We start from the raw sequence: 24,427 nt of genomic DNA, 5'->3' as shown, positions 1-24,427 counted from the left end.
ATAAACATATTTAACAGGCAGTTCCTTGGCCACCTATATAAAGTATAATTACCTTGACCTATAAAGGTTATCATTTTCATATTTAATATAGCTTTTATAAAAATAACATTACAATTATGTTTTCTGTTGTACTGAAGGACATGTGTTTTTGTTACAAAGGTTACTAGAGGGTGAAAAGGTGAAATCATAAAATACTTCAGAGATTTACTCACCTCATCACATTGATACATAATCCAAGATGGCGTAGCAGTCAGACGTCAGTTTTCTTGTCCCGTGTATATATTTCGTATATATTTTAAATCTCAATTTCCATCTACGGACTGAACACACTCTCCTGCAGTCTGCCTCAGCCAATGTGGTATGGATCTGTTATTTTTTCACTTTGGAACCAGAACCCACATCAGAAGCTAGCCAGCTTACTAGCTAGTAGTTAGTTAGCCACTGCTAGCGATCATTACAGTTAACTCGGACATCAGCCAGCCTCAGCCCGGTCAGTTCCTGCCAGTCTGCACAGGGCCTTTACACCGGATCATTGCAGCTAGCTAGCTGCTATCCGAGTGGCTACTCCTGGCTAACGTCTCTGTCCCGAAGTAAGCACCAGTTAGCCTGGAGCTAGGCCCATCTCCCGGCTACCCGAAGAGGTCCATCAGCCGATTCTTGGGCTACAATACCTATTTTGCCAATTGGCCTGGACCCTTTAACTGCCGACACGGAGCCCCGCCGATCCATCATGACTGGTCTGCCGACGTAACCGTCCGAGGGGGTTTCAACAGGCTCTATCGCTGTGACGTCCCCCGGAGGCCCATCTGCTAGCCTGCTAGCCCCGACCCACTAGCTGTCTGAATCGCCTTGTCTCCAGCTCGCCTAGCTACTCACTGGACCCTATGATCACTCGGCTACACATGCCTGTCAATATGCCATGTCTTATTTCACCGTAGAGCCTCCAGCCCTGCTCAATATGCCTTAGCTAGCCCTTTTGTTCCACTCCCCACACATGCGGTGACCTCAACTGGCTTAAATGGTGCCTCTAGAGGCAAAACCTCTCATTGTCACTCAACACAATTATGCCATGGGTGTTCATTTATATTTTTAGGATGAATTTCTACATTTTTCAAAGCCTTTTTAACCCGGACAGTTACACTGAAGGACATTTTGACACTTTAGAGCTCAATAACTCCCTTAATTTAGTAGTTTGCCACACAAATATTTCTGGGTCAAAAGAAGGGTAAGAGTTGAGTGGTTTTATTTTATATTTATACATCTTTTTATGTTAAATGAAGGGCCTTCGGACACCAAATTTACACGTCTCGTCTTTGACCCATATATAAAATACATTTTCTGGATGGATGAAGGCTTTCAGTGTAAAATGTAATGACTAAAACCCAAATATAAAGTGTGTAGAAAGGATAATGAACCTATATATTTTAAAATAATATATTTGAGTTCTAACAATTACCAAAATAAAAGCTAGACAGTTAGGGAGAATGCATAGACTTGCTTTCAATGAAAATGACAGATCTATAGCACATTTCTTTGTACATTTGGTCGGGTCGCCCAAAGCTACATATTGCACCTCTCTCCCAAGCAAATTTCCTGCAATTCTATGCATTTTGCCATGGCTGATGCAGTGTTATTTTTCTCAAACAATAAAACCAATAGTGCTAAATTCATTGTTTGGTGAATTTTCTATGCGGCGGTGCAATTCCTGTATAGTTCCTAACAGCTGTCATTCGAATACCATACAGCGTTGTGAAGCGGAGAACCTGAGCTCTGACGTCTTGTATAGCATGTTACAGTACTGCCACTGCATTCCAATTTAGGCGCTTACCAATTACAAAATCTGCCATTTCTTTTATACCCAAATACGGGAAAGGGCTTACCAATCAGGAAGAGTTCGGTACTGAAAGACCACTGCATTATTTGATCTCTTATTCTGTGTGAACTACAATACCCAGCTTACCCTTCTCCTGCTAAAGTAGTAGTGTTGTAGTTTGAATGGATATTTGGGTGTGTTGTTTTTATGTGAATGTCTCTTAGTGTTTGGCACTGTTCGGGGTTCAGACAGTGACAATTCTAGTACAAAAAGAGTCACGCACACACAACGTGCAAAGTCTCATCACTCTAACATATTGTTTTTCTATCAATGGTGTAGTATAGCTAATGGGTAAGTCAAATCACAGTTTCTGAGAAAAAGTGAGACTGGAGTAGACGTTTCCTCTTTGTCAATTATCTTTTCATGCTCAAAGGATCCATTATAGTGAGTGCGATGCGTTGGCGTACAATAATACCATTGGGGAAGGAAGACATTCGTTGTGAATTATATGCCTATTTCTTTGCAATTTTCATTCTTTGGTTGAGACATTTAAACTGAGGTCTCGGTGGTAGGTTTTCCATTTCCCCTTCATTATACATCTCTCTTGGTATTTGTATTGTGTCTTGGTTAAATTTCAACCCCAACATCTAATATTATCATGGCCACCTAATCCTTTGTTCCCAATTGGCTCGTTTGACTACTCAACTTATCTGGTAGAAATGAAATAATAACGGTAGATAATATTTATATAGCCAAGTACCAAATTGCTTAAGGCTTTGATAGTCTTAGAGTAAAGCTACTGGATGGGTCATAACAAAGAATGATTTCCAATACCAGAAATATCCATTATCAGCCCTGTCTCGAGACTGCAGTGAAATCTGCCTCTCTATTTCTGTAGATCTACCTCTCTCCCTTCCATGCTGAAAGAGACATGTGCTTCTCTCCTTAGCTAAGTGCATTCAGTACTGCAGTGAGAAAAACAGACAAAGGCTCACTAAGACGTGATGGCTTACCTCGGCTTCCAAACCTGCAATTAAAAAATAAAATAAAAAAGCACAGAGGGAAGAGAAAAAGAGAGGGAGATGGAATGAGAGAGAAAAAAACGAATATAGGAAGAGTGAGAGTCAGAAAGAGGGGTTCCTTGCTCACCAGAGCAGAAAATCATTACTGATAGTGCTCTATCTTCAAGGGCTTTCCCCAATGTTGAGAGAGAGGGTGGCTATGGCAATGGAGGGGGAAAGGAGAAGAGCAGAGATGGTGAGGAGACAGGAAAGGATGGAACAAGAGGGGATGAAAAGAAAGGGAAAGGTATGAGGGAGGAAAGGAGGAAGGAATGGAGAAATGAGGGGAAAATAAAGAAGGGTGAGAAAGATCTGAGGAGGTTGGAATGAAGGGGAGAAGGAGGGTTAAATAAGGAAAGGAAATGAGGATAGTGATTCTTGAGGGACTCAGCATGCTTATCAGATGGTTAGGAGCCAGTCATGACCCCGTGTGACTGTGAGGAGCTGAGAAGCACCATCTTCCTGCTGAATCTTTAAACAAGACTCCAGTTCTGCTGCCAACACCTTGACAGGTGACTGCCTGAATATCCTGGAACTCTCCTCATGCCAACTCCACCACCTGGGCATTGTGTGTGTTAGCTAAGGAAGCCTAGGTCTCACACTCACGCAAGCACACACCGACAAACTCAGTCACACACACATAACAGAAAAAGAAAGCACACACATGTGCATGCTTGTGTGTGTGCACGTGAGACCTTAGCTTCCCTCTTGAAAACTTGGACAGCCTTTCCAGCAACCTCAAGTATCTTGTCATTATCTATGATGCTTTGCATGACGTTACACGTTCAAAAGGCAATGCACTGATCAATTCTGAATGAAAATGCGTTAGCATGGAGCTGCATTATCTGGTCTTACATTCCTTTCATTTGCCTAGATATCTGTTGACACACACCAATGTTTTGCACTCGTTTAAAACTAACAAAACTCATTCTCAGTCCTCACATCTCCTTAGCCTATAGGGTGAAGGAGGAAACAAGTGAGGAGGGTGGAACACACACACACTTCCTGTACAATCTCTGGAGCGTGGGCTCAATATGGGAAAAGTTAATGGGACTGTACTCTTTCCTCTTTGTCCTTGTCTGTGGTGACATCACAATTGGGAAGCAAAGCATTGCTTAACTTCTTGCTCCTACTTGAGACGCAGATGTCTCAAGTAGACACCTGGAAATGCAAATGCGCTACGCTAAATGCTAAATGTACTCGTTAAAACTCAAACGTTCATCAAAATTCACATGCAGGGTATTGAATTAAAGCTACACTGGTTGTGAACTTAGCCAACAAGTCAGATTTTTTAAATGCTTTTCGGCGAAAGCATGAGAAGCTATTATCTGATAGCATGCAACACCCCAAAATGCCTGAATGCGATGTAAACAAAGATATAGCTTAGCCGGCGCTACACAAAACGCAGAAATAAAATATAAAACATTCATTACCTTTGACGAGCTTCTTTCTTGGCACTCCTATATGCCCCATAAACATCACTATTGGGTCTTTTTTTCGTTTAAATCGGTCCATATATACCCAAAATAGCTTTCTATGGAAGCTGTGTCATTCAGAAAAAAACATCGTTTTTAAACGCTGCGTCATTTTTTTAAATTAAAAAAGTCGACGATAAACTTTCACAAAACACTTCGAAATACTTTTGTAATCCAACTTTAGGTATTAGTAAACGTTTATAATCTATCAAAATGATTACAGGGCGATGTATATTCAATAGCTCCTTGTTTTCAAATCAATGGCTGCCAATGTGCACATTCAAAACATCCTGGTGGAGACCGGAAGAAATGGAATCCAGTTAGTTGGATTTACCAAGAAAAAAGTCCCTGGAAAATGACGACAATGGCGACATCGTGTGGAATCTGTAGGAATTGCATGCAGGTCGATAATTAATTTTGTGCCCTTTTAACAACCCATGAAAGTGACGCATGGAAATAATTTTTAGCTTTCAGAGAGCAGTTTTTCTTGCGCTTTTCAATGAAACACACAATCTGTTATAGTCACAGCCGTGATTTAACCAGTTTTAGAAACTTCAGAGTGTTTTCTATCTACACATACTAATCATATGCATATACTATATTCCTGGCATGAGTAGCAGGACGCTGAAAAGTTGCGCGATTTTTAACAGAATGTTCGAAAAAGGAGGGGGTAGACTTAAGAGGTTTTAACCTCATGTTCTATGACCCTGCGGTAGTACTGTACATTCAGCTTTGTTTCAACAGACCTAAACGGGAATGTAATGGGTGCAGGAAGTTTTTCCTCATAAAACCTCATAATGCCTCAGAACACTTTAACTACCTCAGACTACCTTCACGGCCCTGTGCGAAAACACATTGCCGTTCTGAATGCATCTCTGCATTTTCAAAATTCTATAGCAATGCATAGACCTTTTGAAATAAAATATATTTTTTTCCAACCCGAGGGCCTTGAACCAGATCCAATAATATACATGATACATATACGGCTCTGCCCTTGAACCATCAAAATTAATAAAGATAGGTTATGCCTTGAACATCCTTGAGACGTAAGCCCTGAACCTACTGGAACTGTGTTTCTCTGTATGAATAACCATTTAGCCTCTAATAGTGTAGATCTCATTAGAGATCGACCGATTATGATTTTTCAACGCCGATACCGATTTATTGGAGGACCAAAAAATGCAGATATCGATTAATCGGCCAATTTTTATATATTTGTAATAATGACAATTATGACAATACTGAATGAACAATGAACACTTTATTTTAACTTAATATAATACATAAATAAATAATAACATGTTCAATGTGGTTTAAATGATGCAACAACAGTGTTGGAGAAGAAAGTAAAAGTGCAGTATGTGCCATGTAAAAAAGCTAACATCTAAGTTCCTTGCTCAGAACATGAGAACATATGAAAGCTGGTGGTTCCTTTTAACATGAGTCTTCAATATTCCCACTTAAGAAGTTTTAGGGTGTAGTTATTATAGGAATTATAGGACTATTTCTCTCTATACCATTTGTATTTCATTTACCTTCGACGATTGGATGTTCTTATAGGCACTTTAGTATTGCCAGCCTAATCTCGGGAGTTGACTGCGCTGTGCTTCAAGCATTGCGAAGAGCTGCTGGCAAACGCAGGAAAGTGCTGTTTAAATGACTGCTTACGAGCCTGCAGCTGCCTACCATCGCTCAGTCAGACTGCTATATCAAATCATAGACTGAATAATAATATAATAAACACACAGGAATACAAGCCTTAGGTCATTAATATGGTCAAATCCGTAAACTGTAATTTCGAAAACAAAACGTTTATTCTTTCAGTGAAATACGGAACCGTTCCGTATTTTATTGTATTTTTTTATTTAAAAATAAATACATTTTAATCCGTATTTTTACTGAACGCACGAGAAGTGACACAATTTACTTAGTAATTATTGCCTGCTAACATTAATTTATTTTAACTAAATATGCAGGTTTAAAAAAAATATACTTCTGTGTATTGATTTTAAGAAAGGCATTGATGTTTATGGTTAGTTACATTGGTGCTTTTTTCGTGAATGCGTTTGTTAAATCATCACCCATTTGGTGAAGTAGGCTGTGATTCAATGATACATTTAACAGGCACTGCATTGATTATATGCAACGCAGGCCAAGCTAGTTAAACTAGGAATATCATCAACCATGTGTAGTTAACTAGTGATTATGTTAATTAAGATTGATTGTTTTTTTCTAAGAAGTTCCATGCTAACTAGCAACTTACCGTGGCTCCTTGCTGCACTCGCGTAACAGGTGGTCAGCCTGCCACAGTCTCTTCGTGGATTGCAATGTAATCGGCCATAATCGGCGTCCAAAAAGGCAGATAACCGATCGACCGATTAATCGGTCAACCTCTAGATCTCATACATTAAGAGGAATCCACAGCTTAGGGCAGCAGATCAGAACATAACCTGTGTATTATACAGCAATAGCAAAGAGCCGACAGTCAGCTAATTAGGGTTTTGTTAATTATTGCTTCTAAAGTTAGTGTATCATGAGGGGGAGCAAGGGAAAGAATGGCGCGGGAAGCCAGAAGAGGGAAAGGATGGCGCGGGAAGCCAGAAGAGGGAAAGGATGGCACGGGAAGCCAGAAGAGGGAAAGGATGGCGCGGGAAGCCAGAAGAGGGAAAGGATGGCGCGGGAAGCCAGAAGAGGGAAAGGATGGCGCGGGAAGCCAGAAGAGGGAAAGGATGGAGCGGGAAGCCAGAAGAGGGAAAGGATGGAGCTGGAAGCCAGAAGAGGGAAAGGATGGAGCTGGAAGCCTGAAGAGGGAAAGGATGGAGCGGGAAGCCAGAAGAGGGACTGGATGGAGCGGGAAGCCAGAAGAGGGACTGGATGGAGCGGGAAGCCAGAAGAGGGAATGGATGGAGCGGGAAGCCAGAAGAGGGAAAGGATGGAGCGGGAAGCCAGAAGAGGGAAAGAATTAGAGGACAGGAGGAGGGAAGCAGATGGTGAAGGAGAGACAAAAAATAGAGGCATATAGAGAATTGGAAACTTAGTAGACGATAACGACTTGGAGACGTGTAAAATGGAGAGGGGGAGTGGAGGACAGACTGAGGGATTTGGGGTTGGGAGACATGAACACATTCAGAAGGAGAATGTGATGGAGCGAGAGACCGAAGGACGGAGAAGGGAATGGAAGTAGAGCCGCATCGAGGGAAAGATGGAGACAGAGGGAGTCTGGGGAGAGCTGATTGGGGGATGTAATGAGCTGTAGCAGTCGGCTCCGAGGGGACCAACCGAGACGCTCCGCTCCTCCCTCTACGACCTAGTTTGGGATCCCACCGAGAGGTAGCCGTCGCGCACAGGACCCCACACACATTCTTCCTCGCTCTCTCGTTCTCTCTCTCGTTCTCTCTCTCTCTCTCCCAAGCACGTACGCACAGACATACTCACACGGACCCCCAGTACCACTCCACAAGTTATCTCCACTCCACACTTCTCTCTAGTACAGTATGTCCTCTGACACCCTTCTCCATCTCTCCTCTGTTTGTTATGGCTGTGGATCAAAGTCTCATCTCCTCATGTGTGCTTTGGGAACACTTCAGGCGAGAAGTCCCTTCTCTCTCTCCATCTCTGTCTCTCATTCTGTCTATATGGCCTTGTCTCTATTCATGTTCCATGTCCTATTTGAGGAGACTCTCGTGTGCCACTTTGACCTCTGTCCTAAAAGTTCATTACCACAACACACACAGTGGGAGACCTGTGTAGCGAGCTCACCATCTGAATGTAATGGCCACCTGAGGTTTGTTGTGGGGAGCTGTTACACGGTGTTAGTTTGACCCTTTTCTGTGTACGTGCTTGAATGTCCAGATGAGAACACGTAGGCTGGACAGCTGGTGGCGAGGTTTCTGCATAATTCAAACGTTGGATTTGTGTAACGCGCGCGCATGAGTGCACACTCACACAACACACAACACACACACACACACACACACAATCCCGACCTCAGACACACACCTGTGTTCCCCTTGATAATAGTGACTAAGCCCCATCTGCGATCCCAACCCAGCTGCTATATTTGCTGCCTCAGCAGTGCTATATAGTGCCTCTCCTCTCCTCTACCTTTTAAACATCACCCTGCTGTGAACGCACTGGACCTGCTACCAGCCGGGCAGGGCCGGTCCAAGCACGATGATACCCTCTTCACTGTGGGAGTCACAGTGCGGTCTAAATTAGAGGTCGACTGATTATGATTTTTTGTTTTTGTAATAATGACAATTACAACAATACTGAATGAACACTTATTTTAACTTAATATAATACATCAATAAAATCAATTTAGGCTCAAATAAATAATGAAACATGTTCAATTTGGTTTAAATAATGCAATAAACAAAGTGTTGGAGAAGAAAGTAAAAGTGCAATATGTGCCATGTAAGAAAGCTACCGTTTAAATTCCTTGCTCAGAACATGAGAATGTATGAAAGCTGGTTGTTCCTTTTAACATGAGTCTTCAATATTCCCAGGTAAGAAGTTTTAGGTTGTAGTTATTATAGGAATTATAGGACTATTTCCCTCTATACCATTTGTATTTCATTAACCTTTGACTATTGGATGTTCTTATAGGCATTTTAGTATTGCCAGTGTAACAGTATAGCTTCTGTCCCTCTCCTCGCTCCTACCTGGGCTCGAACCAGGAACACATCGACAACAGCCACCATCGAAGCAGCGTTACCCATGCAGAGCAAGGGGAACAACCACTCCAAATCTCAGAGCGAGTGATGTTTGAAAAGCTGTTAGCGCACCCCGCTAACTAGCTAGCCATTTCACATAGGTTACACCTGCCAAATCCCGGGAGTTGATAGGCTTGAAGTCATAAACAGCACAATGCTTGAAGCACAGCGACGGGCTACTGGCAAAACGCACGAAAGATGTGAAACGGCTAGCTTAGTTAGCGGTGCACGCTAAATAGCGTTTCAATCGGTGACGTCACTTGCTCTGCGACCTGTAGTAGTGGTTCCCCCGCGGCTTTTGTGGAGCGATGGGTAACGATGCTTCGAGGGGTGACTGTTGTTGATGTGTGCAGAGGGTCCCTGGTTCGCGCCCGGGTATGGGCGAGGGGACGGTCTAAAGCTATACTGTTACACTGGTGCCTACCACCGCTCAGTCAGACTGCTCTATCAAATCATAGACTTAATTATAACATAATAACACACATAAATACGAGCCTTAGGTCATTAATATGGTCGAATCCGGAAAGTATCATCTCGAAAATAAGACGTGAAATACGGAACCGTTCTGTATTTTATCTAACGGGTGGCATCCATTAGTCTAAATATTCCTGTCACATTGCACAACCTTCAATGTTATGTCATAATTACGTAAAATTATTGTAAATTAGGCGGCCCAAACTGTTGCATATACACTGACTCTGCGTGCAATGAACGCAAGAGAAGTGACACAATTTCACCTGGTTAATATTGCGTGCTAACCTGGATTTCTTTTAGCTAAATATGCAGGTTTAAAAATATATACTACTGTGTATTGATTTTAAGAAAGGCATTGATGTTTATGGTTAGATACACATTGGAGCAACGACAGTCCTTTTTCACGAATACGCACCACATCGATTATATGCAACGCAGGACACGCTAGATAAACTAGTAATATCAACCATGTGTAGTTAACTAGTGATTATGATTGATTGTTATTTATAAGATAAGTTTAATGCTAGCTAGCAACGTACCTTGGCCTGCTGCATTCGCGTAACAGGCAGGCTCCTCGTGGAGTGCAATGTAATCAGGTGGTTAGAGCGTTGGACTAGTTAACTGTAAGGTTGCAAGATTGAATCCCCCGAGCTGACAAGGTGAAAATCTGTCGTTCTGCCCCCGAACGAGGCAGTTAACCCACCGTTCCTAGGCCGTCATTGAAAATAAGATGGTAATAAAAATGTGTTCTTAACTGACTTGCCTAGTTAAATAAAGATTGTCCAAAAATACTGATTTCCGATTGTTATGAAAATTTGAAATCGGCCCTAATTAATCGGCCATTCCGATTAATCGGTCGACCTCTAGTCTAAATAGACCTGGATATACCCTGCGTGTATCCCTTTGTGACCTGACCCTCACCTAAACCTCTAGTTCAAAGACCTTATGCTATGCAATTGAAAGTTACTTGTTGTTTCTGTGATATCAAACTTCTTTTCACTGTGAAAACAAAAAACGTTTGTGGTTGACACGGCAATGCTTCCATGCAAACGTTCAGCGTTTTACAGATGAATTAAGACCTGAAGCATTTTTTTTTTGATATAGCACTTTTGTTTGCTTTCTTGCTGCCCTGATTGGACTGGACCTCTGTTTCTGCCCCCAGGTTTTGCATGCAGAAAAGTGCCAAGCTGGTACCAGGAGTGACGTTGGACCTCATTGAGAAGTAAGTACTGCTGTGGCAACTCTCCCGCTTTCATTTCTGCTTCCTTTACTTTATATTGCTATTCTTCTTTTGTTCTTTCAGCGAGTAGTGTAGCTTGGACCGATTTTTTTTTAAAGCCCTTACTTTTTCTTTTGTAAAGATCTGTGTTTTTAAAAAAAAATTATGGATGGATTTGAGTATGTTCTTGTTGTGAGTGATACAAATGTGCCAGATAAAATGCAATTCCACTCGTTTTGAGAACATCGAAGGCAACTTGCAGCACCTGGAGCTCTTTCTCTATCCCAACTACACAGAGCGAGGACGTTCACACGCTGGCATAACAGTTAAACAAGAGCCGGAGAGACAAACTTTTCACTACTTCAGATTTGGCGAGTCTTTGTCTGACTCAGGCGCACGTTCTCGCTTTCCCTCCAAACACACATGCTGGCGTGTAAACGCGAGCATGACTTTCCCTGCAGCTAATTGTGTGACTCAGTCAGCACATGGCCATGATTCCCTCGGTGTGCTCAGTGTTAACCAGGCCAGAATGGACACACACACACAATCTAGTCCTCCTCTAGAGGTTAATTAGTGTGTTTGGCTAAGGGCTAGTAGAGGCTGAGGGTGTCATGGTGCAGACTCACTGAACGTGTGTGTGTGTGTGTGTCAGGGGCTCACAGTTCATCTAGTAGAACTCTGTTCCCAGTGTGATACTGATAGTCACGTTTCACTCCTCTCTCTGCCCCTCGCCAGATAGTCATGTTTCACTCCTCTCTCTGCCTAGTCTACACCTCTCCAACACTGGAAGTGTATTTAGGATTGGCTCCAAACTCCAGAGTTGCCTCTCCTGTGCCCCATAACTCAGGCACCTCAGGCGAACCGCAGCCCGTTCCTCTTTCAAACAATCCCCTGTTTTGAAGGAAGAGGATACAAGAAGTGTCTCTCTCTCTCGTCAGGTGGATAAGGTACTCCCTTCCTTCTCTCTTGCTCACTGTATGGCTCTCTCTCTCTCCCTTTGGCATCATGTCTAACTCTCTCGCTCTCTTCCCACCTTCTCTGTAGCTCTCTCTCTCTTTTCTCCTCTTCCTCTCGCTCGCTCTCTCTGATGTGTGGAGATGCCCCTGTGGAGGTTAAAAGCTGGTTGAGAAATAACCAGAGAGAGAGCCTTTCAACTAACAATCAGAGAGATCTCTCTTACTTTGCTTCTCTCGCGCTCTCTCCTCTCTCTCTCTCGCTCTCTCTCCCCTTTTATTCGCCATATCAGTACATCATGGGCCGGTTTTGACAGATTTGACACCTCTCCCTCCTTACATGTCTCACTGGACTGGATCGAGGGCTGCGGCGAGAACACATCTAAAGGCACGTCAGGAGGCTCATACGAGCGTCAGTCTTATCGTAGGTTTGTGTCGGAGATTGAGGTCGTGCTGAGAAAACGCTCCCCTCTAAAACACTAGGAAGGTAGCTCTGTCGGCATTCCGGCTTGACCCAGATGCAGACCCTGAAGAAATCAAAATGCAGGTCGCGTTTGAGAGCTTTTTGAGCCCTCGTCTCAAGTGAATGTGTAGTGTATTCCGTAGTGTACTCGTTCAGTATCACCTTGTTCAGAGTTGGACACCATCCGACCCAGTGTAATCAGTCCGTGCTGGGAAAGGCTTCCCTTCCGACTGTGTATTTTTTAAGTGACGACGTGCATCTGACCCAGATGCAGACCAACAAGAAATCAATGCGAGTGGTATTTCAGAGCTTTGCAGATGTTTTAAGTGGTGAACTAGTTCAAAATCGGACTTCACCCCCAAAAGGTACTGGAGTCCAGTGCAGAGCAACAGAAGCGCTAATTCATCATGGCCTGTAGCCGTTCCTCTCTTAAGAATCACCCAACACCATACCATGTGTGGTTGCCAATGTGCTGCAATGGCAAAAACACCCCTTTCAGAGAGACAGATTTTTTTAGACCGGTTGCTCTGTCCTCTGACGGGCCTGTTCTGTTGGGTCCATAGAGTTCACACCTCGTCACAGCACTCGTTTAAAGGACCTTCTCATTTACCTCTGTCTGGAACTTTAAACATGGCTGATTTTGGTGGCAGTCTCTAAAATGGTTACTGGTCACTCAAAAAACAAACAAAAGTGATATCTGAACGCTGTAACGTTGCATCCCCCTGAACAGGCCCCAGGTGTATTAGTGCTGAGTTGGATCAGAACCCTGAACACACCCTGTGTGGTTCTCCAGGACCGGGGTTTTAGACAGCTCTAATAAGGAGTGGTGCTGAAGCGTTAGCTTCCCGAAGGCTGAGCTGTGTCAGTGTGTGTTTCAGCGCTGGGCCCCAGGACATGGTGACATTTACCTCCCAGCTGAGTTTGTGACTCAGTCAGCACATGGCCATGACTCTCTGTGTGTTCAGTGTTAACCGGCCATAATGGAGACACACACACACACACACACACACACACTTTCTGCTCAGAGGGCCAAAATGTTACATATCAACAGCCGACCCCCATTACATAAGACTAAGTCACTGCAAAGAACTTAAACCAACTAATAATTATTTACTTCTCCTCTCCCTCCTACACACACACACACACACACACACACACACACACACACACTCCTACATACACACTTATTGCAAAAGGATCTTAGATAAGAGATTGAGTCACGATTCTAAACCATGTCAGTTATCGTGACTAATACACTCTACTTCACTCAGATGCAATGTAATGTTTGTTGTTTATTTCCCGTCTTTTGACTTCACTCCTACAACAGCCAAGCTGCCTCCTGATCAGGGATGATCCTTTCTTTTTAGGAAACACAGCTTTTCTTTTCATCTCCCCACAACTCTGTTTTCCCACTGTTTGGGAATGATATGGGAACCCTATGAGCTTTGAGCGTGGATTCCAATCCCGCACCCTATTGATACGGTCTCCCCCAGACCCCCTGGAGGGGTGCGGTGCTCGTCTAGCCCCCTGCTGGGTCTCTTTAGGGGTCTCTAAGTAGGGCAGGGCTGTGCTCATCATGCCTAGTCACTTGGCTTATGTGTGGTTATTTCACGTGACTTAGTCACCTGAGAGACTTGGGAACTCAGCAGTGACACGGGCACACTCTTTCTTTAGGAAAACAATAGTAACAAGTCGATTCAAATGAGTAAAAATGGAAAACATCTATGCTGTAGCTGGTATGACAGGTAACAGATGTTATACTTTGACCAGGATATCCATTAATTCCTCCCTTACCTCTGTGTCCCCTTGAACAAAGAGGAAAACCAATTGACCTCTACTTTTCTGGTACACAGGTTGTCCCGTCCGGGATGCTAAATGTTTCCTCTTTGGTGCTTCACGATGTTGCCAATCACTGTTGGCAGGAACACCCAGTACTCAGTGCTTTTACTCCACAGGGCCACCAGCCGTTCATCTAAACGGTAATGGGATGTTGTAGGTTGTATCGTTTGTCCTTCACAGGTCTCTCCCCTAGCCAAACAAGCTTTGGAAATGTGTTAGTAAATCATACTGGTAGGGTAGGTTTTACGGAATTATTGACAATCAATTGTTTACCTCAAGCAGGAACCCTGAGAAAACATGTCTTCACATGTCGCTGCTCACCAGTGCCCCCACACCCCCCAATTTACCGTCTCTCGGAGTCAAGGTTATGGCAGAACCATGTAGTCTTCCTTTTCCTCCGTTCTAATGCATTTAGCAGAGTGAGTGAGTGTGTGTTGTCAGTACTGACTGTGCATGTGTGTTAGGCCAGATTAATGGGGGCAGTGGGTGAGCTCTTGTGGGGTTTAGCAGGTCTGAATGGGAAAGAGAAATGGTGTCTCTTTGATGCTCTGACACACTGCTCTTTCACATGAGCGATGCCTTGTTGGTTCAGTGCAGCTCCTCAGCGTCCTCTCTGGGCACTGTGTGTGTGAGCTTTCTTTAGTGTGTGTGTGTGTGTGTGTGTGTGTGTGTGTGTCAGGATATACCCAGGGAGATGGGGTAAGCCATTCGTTCCACTCAGTCTATTTCCCCCTTCCTCCTTGTACTCCTGTCCCCCACTGAGGGGGTCATAAAGCATCATGGGGGGCCGGCGGCCCGGTCAACACATCACCATCAACACAGCCAGGCCTCTATTGATCTACACTACACACACTGGGGCTGTCAGGAGTCATCATTAGACCACACACACCACATGCTGTACATTGTTTTACATTTTGTTCATTTAGCAGACGCTCTTATCCAGAGCGTTTTAGGGTTAAGGTGACTTGCTCAAGGGCAAATTGATGCATTGTTCACCTAGTCGGCTCAGGGTTTCGAAGCAGCATCTTTTCGGTTACTGGTCCAACGCTCTTATCCGCTAGGCTACCTGTCGACACGCACACGGACGGACAGAGCAGGAGATCAATGCGGGGACCCAAGAGGAAGCTCCTTATTTGGCATCAACAGGAAGTCCCATCTGAGGACCAAGTTCCGACCGACTAGTGCCATCAGGGGACTAACTAGTGTGACTGAGCAGGAGATCAATGTGGGGACCCAAGAGGAAACTCCTTATTTGGCATCAACAGGAAGTCCCATCTGAGGACAAAGTTCCGACCGACTTGTGCCATCAGGGGACTGACTAGTGTAGGCTATTGTTTAGGACACATGGGGAAGATGGATTCTAATTTAGATAACTGGCAAAGTTTGTATTGGTAGAACCGCCTGGCCTTTCAGCCTATCAGTACCCGCTACAGAACGTCATCCTCTTTAGCATATGCATCAGATGCATATTAACCTGCAAGGTGCACAAACCAGCTTGATAAATAGAGCATAAACTATTGTAAATGTAGGCCCATAGTCTGTTTTTGTTTCCCTTACAATAAAAACACTACAGTGTAATCCATTTGATCAACTTAATTTGTAGATTTGATTAGTGATAGTTATAGTAATTAAGTCCAGTTCCAACTTCATACAGAAACAAAACAATATGATAATATAACCAACCAGGTGCACAGGTGAATTGATTTGCTGTATTCTTAAACAAAGTCACCAGCGCATGAACAATTGTAAAGGACGAATTGCATAAATAAATATTTGTGGGAATATATATTCATGACAAGATACAATCAACAAATGACTGTTTTTATATCAGACACTGTATTGTGCCCTTATGCGAGTGCCTTTGATTAATACGTAAAACTATTCCCCCCCCCTTTTTTTATGCCTTGGGTCCACAGTCAACGCACAGCTTTGGGGCTTTGTGTGAGCAAGCCCCACAAACAAATCGGTTTCACTGCACAGTTTTCATGGGCCTGGCTTCAGTTTGTAAAAGTCCACCCCGTACCTATCAGACTAAAAGGACTCCACATCATGCTCTTTCCGCCGTACACCCTGCGGACATACAAGAGTTCAATAAATGTTTAGAGTTCAGCCATAGACATGTCCCACCTACTGTTTCCTTTTCTATGCACATGAGCAACAGTACCATCTCTGATGTGCTGCAACATCTGCATGTCACAAACTCCTCCCTCTTTTCAACCCAAACCGTGCCGTCCCTCCCAGACTCCTGTCTCACCGTGCCGTCCCTCCCAGACTCCTGTCTCACCGTGCCGTCCCTCCCAGACTCCTGTCTCGCCGTGCCGTCCCTACCAGACTCCTGTCTCACCGTGCCGTGCCGTCCCTCCCAGACTCCTGTCTCACTGTGCCGTCCCTCCCAGACCCCTGTCTCGCCGTGCCGTGCCGTCCCTGTGCCGTCCCTCCCAGACTCCTGTGCCGTCACTGTGCCGTCCCCGTGCCGTCCCTCCCAGACTCCTGTCTCACCGTGCCGTCCCTCCCACCGTGTGCCGTGCCGTCCCTCCCAGACTCCTGTCTCACCGTGCCGTGCCGTCCCTACCAGACTCCTGTCTCACCTTGCCGTGCCGTCCCTCCCAGACCCCTGTCTCACCGTGCCGTGCCGTGCCGTCCCTCCCAGACTCCTGTCTCACCGTGCCGTGCCGTCCCTACCAGACTCCTGTCTCACCGTGCCGTCCCTACCAGACTCCTGTCTCACCGTGCCGTGCCGTCCCTACCAGACTCCTGTCTCACCGTGCCGTGCCGTCCCTACCAGACTCCTGTGCCGTGCCGTCCCTACCAGACTCCTGTCTCACCGTGCCGTCCCTACCAGACTCCTGTCTCACCGTGCCGTGCCGTCCCTCCCACCCCTGTCTCACCGTGCCGTGCCGTCCCTACCGTGCCGTCCCTCCCAGACCCCTGTCTCACCGTGCCGTGCCGTCCCTACCAGACTCCTGTCTCACCGTGCCGTGCCGTCCCTACCAGACTCCTGTCTCACCTTGCCGTGCCGTCCCTCCCAGACCCCTGTCTCACCGTGCCGTGCCGTGCCGTCCCTCCCACTCACCGTGCCGTGCCGTCCGTCCTGTCTCACCGTGCCGTGCCGTCCCTACCAGACTCCTGTCTCACCGTGCCGTGCCGTCCCTACCAGACTCCTGTCTCACCGTGCCGTGCCGTCCCTACCAGACTCCTGTCTCACCGTGCCGTGCCGTCCCTACCAGACTCCTGTCTCACCGTGCCGTCCCTACCAGACTCCTGTCTCACCGTGCCGTGCCGTCCCTCCCAGACCCCTGTCTCACCGTGCCGTCCCTCCCAGACCCCTGTCTCACCGTGCCGTGCCGTCCCTACCAGACTCCTGTCTCACTGTGCCGTCCCTCCCTGACTCCTGTGTCACTGTGCCGCCCCTCCCAGGCTCCTGTGTCACCGTGCCGTCCCTCCCAGACTCCTGTCTCACCGTGCCAGTTGGGATCACTGTCTGTCTCAGTTTTTCTATGTGGCGAAGCTCAGGCATCGGAGGCTCGAAGTCAACATCTGAATCGGATGAAGACTCTTCATCAGGCAACGTCGACTTCAAGCTCAATATATGATCCTCCATCCGACTCTAACTCACCTAGTTCTGCAGCATTTGCAATAATGTCAGTGCGTCCATTCGTTTGGTTCGGCTTGCCATTTGTGAACTACACGCTGTATGTTGTACTCGGTGTCTAATTTGACTCTCCCCGAGGGGAAATGATATAACCTTTTACAGCCTTTCATAATAAAATAGACTGCCCACAATTCGTCATCAAAGTTATAATATAGTTCTAAATTCAATCATCCTCTTCACCCTCATCATTCAGATCAATCCAATTCAATCACCCTCATCAACCAGTTCATTGAAGTCACCATTATCAGTTTATACCTGGTTTCTATTGCCCATTCATCCATTGACGACAGAATAGCATATTTGAACTGTATTATGTTACTGGTTTTTGCTTAGTAGGCAGAGCAATGCTGCCGCGTGAGTGGTCATGTGCTGAATTCATGGACAGCAGGGATATTCTTGGGAAAAGTGACATTTTGGAAATAGAGCTGCACCTCTTGAATAGCGAGTTATTTGACAAAGGTAAGTGTAAGAGAAACGGCAGAATATGCTCTTTCTGATACTATTTACAAATGAAAATGTTTTACCCGCATGGGACTCTGAAGGAGGATATGATGAAGTGATGCTCCTCTCCCTGCGTCTGTAAATTCATGTTTGACAACTGATATTGTCACTCATCGGATTATTGTCAATTTAATCTTGTCTGTAGTCTAACTCTCTTAATCTGTGTGAAATTAGTTTGGGTGTAGTTTAGGTGTGGTTTCCATGGGCCGGCTGTGCAGGCTGACTGGCATCGCAAGGATCTGTTTTGCATTGTTCTGAAGGCCAACTGCATCACACAGCATGTTTTCTGTTTCCCTTACAACACATTCGACTAGTACTAGTTACAGTAAATAATTATCCTGTGGCGGCTTCTTTTTACAAAGTAAAACGTAACAGAGAATGGTATCAAGGCGTGCCGTCCAATGATTAACATGACCGCCAACGCTGATAAATAGGCACAACACACTCAGTACACAGAATCATTACACTATCGCTCAAAATGAATTCAACCTCTTCACCCTCGTCATTCAGTTAGGCCTCATTTTAAATTTGATTGTGAAGTAACTCGCCCATTCCATCCGTTTGTCATTCATTCAGTGGGCATCGTTTGCTTCGCTGGGCAGAGTCTAGTGTTTTACATTATTCTAAAGGCCTACTAGCTTGTTTCAGTCTCCATTACAGGACATTTAATTAGTAATAGAGTTATAGTAAATAAAACAGTCCCACAACAGCGTATTTTGACAAAGTACAACTTAAAAGAGAATGGTATCAACCCCCAGGGCGTGCGGTCAAATGATTTGCTGCTGATAAATGGGCATAACACAAACTCTTCATCCCACTATTGTCTTTCTAAATTAAATCAACCTCTGCACCCTCCTTATCATTAGTTAGGCCTCATTTGAATTCAATTGTGAAGTAAGTTGCACAGTTATCACCCGTTTGTGTTTCATTCAGTGGGGAGAGAGTTGCATTAGCACCTGGCTGGATACCAACATCCTGTCTTGACGGGTTTAGTTGGGAATAGATGTGGAAACAAACAGGAAAAAAGGCTAAGTATTTTTCTGTTTGTGATTTTAAATTCTGACAAATGAGCAGTGTAAAATACATAGGAAAAGTTGGAAGGAACAGGACAACTTTTATTGTGTGCTGATTTTCCCCCCTCAAATGTATTTTCAAAATCAAACGTCAGTGGCCGTTGGCCTACAGTTGTTCTAGTGTTAACCCCCTCGCTCCTTTCTCCCTCTCTCCCTCCAGTCCATTAGCCATTAGTCTCTCTCTCTCTCTCTCACTCACTCACTCACTCACTCACTCACTCACTCACTCACTCACTCACTCACTCATATATTCAAGGGGCTTTATTGGCATTGGAAACATGCCAAAGCAAGTGAGGTAGATAATATACAAAAGTGAAATAAACAATAAAAATGAACTCGCTCTCTCTTTCTCTCGTGCTCTCTCTCTCTCTCTCGTGCTCTCTCTCTCGTGCGCTCTCGTTCGCTCTCTCTCTCGCTCTCGCTCTCTCTCGTGCTCTCTCTCTCTGGTTCAGTAGCCTTTAGTCTTAGCCTCTTCTCCCTCCACTTCTAGCCTCACTGACTGCTCATTATATGACGGGGAGCTGGGAGAGGGGCTGAGGTGATTTTCCTGTGTCGCCGTGTTGATTACCATGGTGCCGGGCGCCGCGGATACCGCTCCCGTCTGGGACAAGCAATCCCCACGCTCATTTCCATGGCAATCTCAGGTTTGGAATACTGAGTGATCCGAGACACAGGATAGGTTAGTGCTAAAGGAGAGGTTTCCTATTAGGTCTTTGTGGAGGACTTTGATTCAGTTGAAGATTGTGTATGTCTGAGTCCCAAATTGTACCCTATTCTCTATGAAGTAAGGCTATAGCGATTAGAACTTTTTGAGGTCGTTTCGTTTCGATTGTTAAAAAATAATCACGGTTTCTGGTTTCAATGTATTTATTTATTTATTTAGACGTGAAATTCCAGGTTGAATGCTGTTTCACATAATACAACTATGAGTAAGTCCCATGGTGACTGCCCATTACTGTTTATCACTTATTAACTGTTTTTTCACGTTACTTTAATAAAATATTAGATTTATTTAAAACTTTATTTCATTCCAAGTCGTCTCATCTCTATAAAGCTGCTGCCTATGCTGTCTGACAAAAATACATGTTTTAGTAGTTCTTCAAAGTAAATAAGGCTGAATAACAACAATCAATCAATCATGTATTTTCAGGCTTGCGAAGCAACTGCCTTCGATCCCTCTCGACCACGCCTCGATCAGACCGTCAACGTCCTAGCAGTCAAACATCTTTCCTTTCAACCCAACATGTTTACCAGATGTGTGCAACAACAGTGCAACATTCACCTTCTGCTACTGTTTCTGTCAAGTCGTTACATACAGTTTGATGCGTACATTAGATTCATCCCACATACGCAAGACACTGAACACAGAACGCACTGGAACTACCTCTGCAACACAATGCTGCAAGCCAAACAGTCCAAACACAGCATTCTATTAGAAATGAATATGCGTCTGGTGGAGCAAAACGCAATGACGCTGTCGGTCTGAGTAAGGCGCCAGTCTCCATGTCTTGCTCCGCACAGACCACACAAGTTGAAGCGGGCGCGTTAATGGATTATGGTCATTGTAGTTAATTACCACATCTTCTGTGCTAAACTATGCACACTGAATAAAAATATAAACACAACATGTAAAGTGTTGGTCCCATGTTTCATTAGCTGAAATAAAAGATCCCAGACGTGTTCCATACGCACAAAAAGCTTACTTCACTCAATTTGTGCTAAATTTTGTTTACATCCCTGTTAGTGAGCATTTCTCCTTTGCCAAGATAATCCGTCCATGTGAGGGGTGTGGCATATCAAGAAGCCGATTTAAACGGCATGATCATTACGCAGGTGCACCTTGTACTGGAGACAAAAGCCCACTAAAATGTGCAGTTTAGTGTCACAACACAATGCCACAGATGTGTCAAGTTTTGAGGGAGTGTGCAATTGGCATGCTGACTGCAGGAATGTCCACCAGAGCTGTTGCCAGAAAATGTAATGTACATTTCTCTAAGCTGCCTCCAAAGTCGTTTTTAGAGAATTTGGCAGTATGTCCAACTGGCCTCACAACAGCAGATCACGTGTATGATCAGAGTGCCCCATGGTGGCGGTGGGGTTATGGTATGGGCAGGCCTAATCTACGGACAATGAACACAATATCATTTTATCGATGGTAATTTGAATGCACACAGATACCGTGACGAGATCCTGAGGCCTAATTGTCGTGCCATTCATCCGCAGCGATCACCTCATGTTTCAGCACCATGTTGCAAGTATTTGTACTCAATTCCTGGAAGCTGAAAATAATCCAGTTCTTCCATGGCCTGCATACTCACCAGACATGTCACCCATTTAGCATGTTTGGGATGCTCTGGATCCACGTGTACGACTGCGTATTCCAGTTCCCGCCAATATCCAGTAACTTTGCACGGCCATTAGAGGATTGGGACTATATTCCTCAGGCCACAATCAACAGCCTGATCAACTCTAGGAAAAGGTGATATTGCGCTGCATGAGGTAAATGGTGGTCTCACCAGATACTGACTGGTTTTCTGATGCCACGCCCCTATTTTAGGGTATCTGTGACCAACAGCATCTGTAGTCCCAGTTATGTGAAATCCTTTGATTAGGGCTTAACACTGCTTTATATCCATGGTCGCATTCCTCCAACAGAGTTCCAGACACTTGTAGAATCTATGCCAAGGTGCATTGAAGCTGTTCTGACTCGTGGTGCCCACCCCTATTAAGACACTTTATGTTGGTGTTTCCTTTATTTTGGCAGTTACCTCTATCTTAATGTTACTGACTAACCTATGGTGTTGTGTAGGATACCTGGGAGACTGAATGACAGACGCACCCCTCTGGGAGAGCTCAACTGGATCTTCACTGCTATCACTGACACTATCGCCTGGAACGTGCTGCCCAGAGGTACACACGAGCTTGGGAGCGTTTCTGCAAGCACACACACGCATACCCCTGTGTCTACCTAGGTTGCCCAGACAAGTAGAAAGTATCTCTCACTCACTCACACTCATGTGAGTCGTGATGTGAGAGGAGAACAGTGGTGATGGGCTGATAAGCCCCAGAAGCCATACGGCACTGCAATTCATTAATCAGCCTACATCACAGAGAATCTCCTTCATGAAGGCACGGCACACCTAATCCACCACACACACACACACACACACCTCACCACACAAAACACTCTCACACGGACATACTCACACACTCACTCTGTCACACACAAAAGCACGCGAACACGCACTCGAATCACACCGCAATCAAAACACTTATACACAGACAGACTTACTCTCTCTCTCACACACACCCACACACACCAATTATTATCATTAGTTGGGGATTAACACTGGAGCAACCTGGCCCCATTAAACTAAATGAGATAATGCATGAATTAATAATAAGAGTTGAAAATGTCACTACCGCCCCCTGCCTTGATCTATCTGGCGCTGCTACGGCACTCTGCCTGTCTGTCCACATTCAATACATACACACACAATGCACACACACCTACAGTACATTCGGAAAGTATTGATCCATTGACTTTTCCACATTTTGTTATGTTACAGCCTTATTCTAAAATGGATCAAATCATTGTTTTATCATCAATCTACACACAATACCCCATAATGACCAAACAGAAACCGGTTTTTAAAAATTGTTTCAGATTTATAAAAAGTAAACAAATAGATACCCTATTTACATAAATATTCAGACCCTTTGCTTATGCGTCTCGAAATTGAGCTCAGGTGCATCCTGTTTCCATTGGTCATCCTTGATGTTTCTACAACTTGATTGGAGTCCACCTGTAGTAAATTCAATTGATTTGACATGATTTGGAAAGGCACACACCTGTCTATATAAGGTCCCACAGATGCTAGTGCATGTCAGAGCAAAAACCGAGCTATGAGGTTGAAGGAATTGTCTGTAGAGCTCCGAGACAGGATTGTGTTGATGCACAGATCTGGGGAAGGGTACCAAAAAATGTCTGCAGGATTGAAGTTCCCCAAGAACCCAGTGGCCTCCTTAAATGGAAGAAGTTTGGAACCACCAAGACTCTTTCTATAGCTGGCCGACCGGGCAATCGGGGTAGAATGGCCTATGTCAGGGAGGTGACCAAGAACTCGATGGTCACTCTGACAGAGCTCCAGAGTTCCTCTGTGGAGATGGGAGAACCTTCCAGAAGGACAACGGTGGTGATGGGCTGATAAGCCCCAGAAGCCATACGGCACTGCAATTCATTAATCAGCCTCTGCAGCACTCCACCAATCAGGCCTTTATGGTAGAGTGGCCAGACGGAAGCCACTCCTCAGTAAAAGGCATCTAAAGGACTCTGACCATGAGAACCAAGATTGAACTCTTTGGCCTGAATGCCAAGTGTCACTTCTGGAGGAAACCTGGCACCATCCCTACGGTGAAGCATGGTGGGTGCAGCATCATGCTGTGGGGATGTTGTTGAGCGGCAGGGACTGGGAGACTAGTCAGGATCGAGGGAAAGATGAACGGAGCCAAGTACAGCGAGATCCTTGATGAAAACCTTCAGATTGCTCAGGACCTCAGACTGGGGCAAAGGGTCACCTTCCAACAGGGCAATGACCCTAAGCACACAGCCAAGTCAATGCAGGAGTGGCTTCGGAAACAAGTCTCTGAATGTCCTTCAGTGACCCAGCCAGAGTCTGGACTTGAACCCGACCGAACATCTCTGGAGAGACCTGAAAATAGCTGTGCAGCAACCTGACAGAGTTTGAGAGGATTAGCAGAGAAGAATGGACGACTTGAGACTGTAATCACTGCCAAAAATGATTCAACAAAGTACTGAGTAAAGGGTCTGAATACTTAGGTAAATGTGATATTTAAGTGTTTTTTTTATTTGTGCAGAATTTGAAAATCCTTTCTTCTCTTACTCATCCTTTCTCTCTCTCTCTCTCTCTCTAGATCTGTTCCAGAAGCTCTTTCGTCAGGACCTGTTGGTGGCCAGTTTATTCCGCAACTTCCTGTTGGCCGAGAGGATAATGAGGTCATACAACTGCACCCCTGTCAGCAGTCCTCGCCTGCCACCTACGTACATGCACGCCATGTGGTAAGACGCGCTGGCGCACACACACACTTTAACTCTGTTGGCCTTTTTCTATTCAGTCTGTCTGTCCATTAATTAGATGCATGTTGAAAACTGTCTGCAAAATCCTTTT

General features: G+C 44.9%; 1 protein-coding gene across 7 annotated transcripts in view; it reads left to right on the top strand.

Moving 5' to 3' along the window:
* The window catches only part of LOC139424649 (regulatory-associated protein of mTOR), a 208,718-nt gene that overhangs the window by 98,750 nt on the left and 85,541 nt on the right, over window positions 1–24,427 (top strand). For all 7 annotated transcript variants that reach the window (XM_071176690.1, XM_071176689.1, XM_071176687.1 and 4 more), the window contains exons 8-10: window positions 10,701–10,760; window positions 22,048–22,148; window positions 24,174–24,318. In XM_071176690.1, coding sequence (XP_071032791.1) covers window positions 10,701–10,760; window positions 22,048–22,148; window positions 24,174–24,318 — 306 coding nt within the window. The remainder of the gene's footprint in view (window positions 1–10,700; window positions 10,761–22,047; window positions 22,149–24,173; window positions 24,319–24,427) is intronic.

This window comes from Oncorhynchus clarkii, chromosome 13 (genome assembly GCF_045791955.1).
Source record: "Oncorhynchus clarkii lewisi isolate Uvic-CL-2024 chromosome 13, UVic_Ocla_1.0, whole genome shotgun sequence".
NCBI lineage: Eukaryota > Metazoa > Chordata > Actinopteri > Salmoniformes > Salmonidae > Oncorhynchus > Oncorhynchus clarkii.
This window is presented reverse-complemented; position numbering and strand designations above follow the sequence as displayed.